Below are 5,688 nucleotides of genomic sequence, written 5' to 3'. Positions count from 1 at the left end.
GTTTCAAATACTTCTGCAGTAGAGTAAGGATGTTGAACTATCTGTCAATGCAAACAACCCCTTCCAGAGCAGAAGGCCAAGGTAACAGTGTAATTAAAATGCAAGGAAGGTGTTCAGAAGGGTAAAAGAAACTTTGTTAAGTTTGTTAAAATACTCTCGACAGAACAGCGAAACAGAGAGATTTTTGTCTGCAGCAACTGTGTTTTCAGCAGTCCCTGTCTGGCTTCGCCTTTACAAGAAGTCTGTGGCATTTCCTTATTATTTAAAGGAACAGGGCGAGTAGCGAAAGTGAAAATCTCTCTATCCCAGCACGGATGCCGTGTCCTCACGCCCGTGACCCCGGGCTGAGCCGGCTGTCCCGTATCTGGAGCTCTCGCCGCTTTGGAGAGCTGATGTCGCAGGGGCGCGGCGGGCAGGAGCGGTCGGAGGTGAGACGGGAGAGAGACACACGGGGGGCACGGCCGGATCCCGGGGGGGGCAGCCTGACCTCCCGGCACCGCCGCCGGCAGGAAACTCGGGTAGAAGGGAAACGGCGGGGAGCTTATTTCTGCAGGCGAAAGAGCGAGCCAGGCTGCCCGGAGGGGCGCCGAGCCCGTCGGCCCCAGGGCCGGGGCTCTCCGGGGGATTTACAGGCAGCTCCTGCCCGGCAGCGCCGTGCCCCGGGGGTGCGGGCTTTCCCCCGGCTCCCGGGGGCTGAGCAGCCCCGGCGGTCCCGGGGACGGGACACTGTTGCCGTCGCGGGGGGGCTCATGCCCGGGGGTGAGCAGTGCGGGCCGGGGGCTCCGGGCAGTCCCGGGGTTCGCTCTTCCTTGGGCGCGGCGCGGCCCCCGGCGGGCGCCATGTGAGGGCCATGCGGGCGGCAGGACGGCAGCTCCGCCCCCGGGCCGGGGGGTGCCGGCTGCCAGGTGCCGGGGCGGTGCGTCCCCTGCCCTGTCCCGCCCCAGCCCGCCCTGTCCTTCTACTCCCTGCCCTGCCCTCCCCTCCCCTCTATCCCAGCCCCCGCGGGCCGGGGCAGCCCTGCGGGCGGCTCCGCAGCGGTGGGATGTCGTGCGCCGTGCCGGCGGCTGCGGCGGGGGCCAGCGCGCTGCCCCGGGGCGCGGCGGCCGAGGGCAGCCAGCAGGTAGGGCCGGGCCGAGGGGCTCTGCGCTGCGGGCGGGCGGGCACATGGGGATGAGTCACGCCGGGCAGCGCCGCCTCGGGGGTGCTCGCTGCCCCTGGGCATGGGTACTTCTTTTACCGGGAGGCGGCCGCCGTGCCGGCGCTTCAAGGGGGGAGAGCGGGCGAACCGCTGGCGGTGCGCGGAAAGCTGCCAGCACCGGGGCACGGAGCGGTCAGAGGCTTTTCCACGGGCGCGGGCTGCCGGGAAGGGAGCTGGGCTGCCCCGCCGGCAGCAGGCGCGGGGGCAGCGGGAGCTGCCGCTTTCCTCGGCGCTGCTCGCACCTCCGCCCCGTCGGCAGTGCTGGGGCGAAGCAGGTGTCAAGTGCTGCCAGCCGGGCAGGTCCCCGCTGCGGGTGACGAGAATGCCCACGTTCTCCCATCAGCGGCAGCCGTGTGCCCGCGGGGCTCTGCGACATCCCCCGGGCAGCCCTGCCGGCTTCCATCCCTCCACCTCAGGTCCCACCTGTGCAGTGGGGCAGGGGATGCTCTGTCCTTTGCAGTGACTGTGGGACCAGTGGGATGCCGGCGGTCGGTGCTGTGACGTTTAGAGTATCTGGTCGTTCTCAAAAACGGTTGCACGCCTGAATTAGGGAATCTCCACATGCACCTTAAAAACTAACAAAGTGTTTCTGGCTGATGTCTTCCAGAGTCATGAAGAAGATGACAGGAAGGTAAGGAGGAGAGAAAAAAATCGAGTTGCTGCACAGAGGAGCCGGAAGAAGCAAACTCAGAAAGCAGATAAACTTCACGAGGTGAATGGGTACTTGGTGTTTTGCAAGCACAGCTCGGGTACTGAGTGCGGGACTTTACAGTAAATGGGAATTCTTAAGCAGGCGTGAGCCTGTCTTCATGCTACCTCAGCTCAGAGAGCTGTGGGTGTGAGGCAGAGACAGGTGTGCTGGGGGATACCTGCTTGGGAACTCCCAGATATTGATGTTCCTGTTGGACAGTGCAGCTCTGCTATCAGGGACACTGCCGGGGAGAGAGACATGGTCCTGCCCTTGCCTCAATCTCCCTCTTTTGCTGTTCCTGTGACCACCCAATGAATGGGATCACAGGCTTCCTCTGTGCTGAAACAAACCCATTTTCCTCTGGATTAATGTTAAGCTTGCCCCCTTTGCTATGGCAGTAGAAAAATCTTTACTGTCTTAAAAGGGAGAAGGTGATGGAGGAGGAGACGACCATGCAATGGCAGTGCTGGTTTGAATCAATTCTATAACTATGGTGCTAGCACAGCCACTAATCAACATGGTGCCCAGAAATACCCAGTTGAAAAGTCTTCTTAAGAGCTTCAACACCTGCAACTTTGAGAGCTTGGCTCAGTTAGCTGTTGTACTTGTATGCACTGATAAATAACATTTGATGTTTAAAAAAAAAAAAAAAAAACACACACAAAAAAGCGCCAAAACCACAAACAAACAAACAAAAACAAACACCAAAAAACGTGATTCTTCCAGAAACTCTTAATATCATAATGCAGTGCAGCTTTCTTGTGTCCCCAGTGCAAACACTGGAGGACAGAAATCCCTTTCCTCTGGTTTTGGATGTTGCCTCATGCAAAAATACTTCTGTTGTAGCCAGGTAAGTGTCAGCTTTTGGGGTGTCAGTTTTTAGGGTAAGTGTCCGTTTTGCTGCTGCAACTGTGGCTGAGTTGTTGTTCAGCTCTGAAGGTTCATCATGGGCTTTTTGTCTTTCTCAGTGTGGAAGGATCTACCAATAGTCATGAGAGACCAAGAGGGACAATGTGGGGAGTTTTGGGTTTGGTTTTTCCCAGATCTCCTCTGAGTCAGCGCCTGAGAAAGACAGGTGCAGAGTACTTCTGTAAAGGGGTAACCCCTGGCTCTTTTGGAATAATTTCTGGTCCCCTGCAGCCTCTCAAATATTCCTCCTCAACCTGAGCATCTACCTTCTGCTGGGAATCTTCATTCTCAGGCACACATGTTTTTCAGGTGCAGGCAGATCTGGTTGAATAGGCATTCATTCTTAGGAAGAGCAATTTGAAAGTCTCACCCCCGAAAATGGGACAGAAAAATGGGAGAGTAACACATTCCAAAACCCAACCCCATGGGGTTTGGGGCAACAAGAGATGAGCAGAGCCAGAATCAGTGTTGGACAACTTGGCTGGAGTTTGGCTACAATAGTGTGTTAGGAGGACTGTGCCTGTTTTGCGCTATGTGAGAGGAGGGGTGTGAGGGAGGGCAAGGAATCCAAAGTTCTGCTGCAAAGGGTAGCAGAGGCAGTGCCAGGCTGCCCAGAAGAGCACTGCATGAGAGGCTCTCCCTACTGCCTGAGAAACAAGCCTTTTAAGGCATGTGTAAGTTTTGAAGTTTGCTCTGAAGCTTTCCCAGGGAGGTGAGATTGAGTGGGTGAGTGTTGAGCCTTGGGCCAGCAGTGAGACACTTACAGGTTTTCAGTGGGCTGGCTCTGAACTTCTAGGTCTCTTCTCTTTGGGATGAGAAGGCTTAGCAGCAGGAACACTTGAGACAAAAAATTATTATCAAAAAATGTGACATGGCAGCCTTGCATCTGTCACAGATGCAGGCTGCAGAGCAACTCGAAACTCCCCTGCATTTAACAGCAGCTTATTTATTGCCAGAGAAGCCTTAGCGTAAAAGCAGCCCAGGTCAGGGATAACCAAGGTAGTGGTTATCCTTGTGGCAACAAAGTGAGTCTGGCAACTAGCTGGCATGACACTCCCCTCCTCTTGCTTCTGAGTTCTCAGCATCTGGGCAGGGGGCTACAAGCCAGCCTGGAGGTGAGCACTGGACACCTTGTGCTAGGTGGGCATCTCAGCTGGCTCTGGGGTAAATGGCTTTTCCCTCCACTGGCCCAGGTCAGGGGCTACTGTTTTCTCACCAGCAATGCCAGGCATTGGTTTTTCCCAGCACCTATCTGCAGTCAATGCTTTCATTTTCTCTGATCTGACAGTGCAGAGTCCAGCTCAGCCAGCCCAGGGCTGGAAAAGGCCACCATGAGGACACAGCCACCCATACCTGCAGCCCTGGGCTACTGGGGGACTCCTGAGGGCCAGCAGCACTTCCTGGTTTTCAGGGCCCCAAGAGGAATCCCAGTGTGGTCAGGGCACAGGTCGTAAAGCACTTGCCCTGTTACAGCACGCAGGTTGTGTCCGTTTTTCCTTAGAATTTTGCATGTTGTAGTAGGAAACCACACAGTTATGTGAATGTTATGTCAAGGTGGAAGCACTGAAAGAAGAGTTTTGACTAAGTTGGTTTGTTTTTTTTCTTTCCCCTCCTTCCAGGAATATGAGTCTCTTGAGCAAGAAAATACCTCCTTAAAAAGAGAAATTGGAAAGTTAACAGATGAAATGAAACACCTGAGTGAAGTGCTGAAGGATCATGAAAAGATCTGTCCACTATTGCACTGCACCATGAACTTTGTGACCATACCACGGCCTGATGCACTTGCCAGCTGCCTGCCAAGATGAGTGCTCTCCTCAATCACCCTTCAGTGTGATGTGTGAAAGTGCCCTTTACAGGAATTTTAAAGAACTACCTACTCATGGTGCAACTCTTCCATCTAAGAGGTCTGGACTTGACGATGCAGCTCTTCTCCACGTTGAAGTGTTATAGTCTTCTGAATCTCAGGATAACACCAGTAGGGAAAAAGACAGTTCAAACTGCAACTTCTTATTTGGTAGAATCTGAAGCCATGGTTTTGCATTCAGAAATGTCAAAGTGCAGTGCAGCCCACTATCGAGCGATGGAACGTAGACAGGGAAAAGTGCCGACCTCGGACTGGGATGCCTTTCTCCCACACATCCACTGCCAGTGACCCTTTGTAACCTGCCATCCATGTATATCATGTCCTGGCTGCTGTTTTTTATATCTCTAAACAAGTTTGGTTAATAAAAGCAATGTCCCATCTTTATTATGTTCTCCAACTTCTTCAATAATCAATGTCTTTACGACATCTCTACTGTTTCTTTGCTGGTCAAATCCAAAGTCCAATGCTAATCTTCTCGTCAGTTGTTCTATTACTTGCTTGTCACCTCTTCATTGGTTCCTCTTTCGAAGTGTGTGTAACAAAAGAGTTTTCTTAGTCTTTATTTCTTTAATAACCCAAATCAGCCCTGCTGACATTAGTTCTTGGAGTGTTTTGTAGCCCAAAATATGGCTCGACCAGTTTCTAATGATGATTGTCTGCTCTGTGTGGAAGAAAAGCAAACAGAGTTAGCTGGTTTTCACATTGGGGATTTTAAAATTTACTCTTTTGATGCACCCACTGGAAATGAACAAATATCTTTATCCTTCCTTCATCTTGCTTATTGCTACTAGAAAACTATGACCCTGGATGGAACAAATTGAGTTCAGTAAGCATTTTGTTCTGTGTCCACACTGAAGGTGTTTGATAACCGCATGCAAGAAAAACATTATGTTTTCTTTAATTTTTTCTTTTTAGTTACAAAAAGGAAGTATGATAATATTAGTGAGAAATGTACAGAAAAATGTGTTTGCTTTCTATGAAGATTCTTATTAGTGTTAAGCTCTAGAATTGTGAATGCTGCAGCCT

General features: G+C 52.4%; 1 protein-coding gene across 2 annotated transcripts; it reads left to right on the top strand.

The window, feature by feature from the left end:
* Nucleotides 1-275: 275 nt before the first annotated feature.
* On the top strand, nucleotides 276-5,046 carry BATF3 (basic leucine zipper ATF-like transcription factor 3). Of its 2 annotated transcripts, none has more exons than XM_027890761.1 (3): nucleotides 276-428; nucleotides 1,806-1,910; nucleotides 4,418-5,046. In XM_027890761.1, exons 1-3 carry the CDS (start codon nucleotides 315-317, stop codon nucleotides 4,601-4,603), a joined length of 405 nt encoding a protein of 134 aa, XP_027746562.1. In that variant the 5' UTR covers nucleotides 276-314; the 3' UTR covers nucleotides 4,604-5,046. The 2 variants fall into 2 exon arrangements, with proteins under 2 accessions (XP_027746562.1, XP_027746563.1); XM_027890762.1 differs by lacking the exon at nucleotides 276-428 and adding an exon at nucleotides 1,043-1,120.
* The last annotated feature ends 642 nt before the right edge of the window (nucleotides 5,047-5,688 follow it).

Source organism: Empidonax traillii, unplaced genomic scaffold (assembly GCF_003031625.1).
Source record: "Empidonax traillii isolate 1590-97213 ecotype Southwest subspecies unplaced genomic scaffold, ASM303162v1 scaffold296:size1881848, whole genome shotgun sequence".
NCBI lineage: Eukaryota > Metazoa > Chordata > Aves > Passeriformes > Tyrannidae > Empidonax > Empidonax traillii.
This window is presented reverse-complemented; position numbering and strand designations above follow the sequence as displayed.

Coding starts and splice junctions, on each gene's coding strand:
- BATF3 (XM_027890761.1), top strand. CDS start 315: ATGCCGTGTCCTCACGCCCGTGACCCCGGGCTGAGCCGGCTGTCCCGT. Junction 429..1,805: donor GCGGGCAGGAGCGGTCGGAG/GTGAGACGGGAG, acceptor GATGTCTTCCAG/AGTCATGAAGAAGATGACAG. Junction 1,911..4,417: donor AAGCAGATAAACTTCACGAG/GTGAATGGGTAC, acceptor CCCTCCTTCCAG/GAATATGAGTCTCTTGAGCA.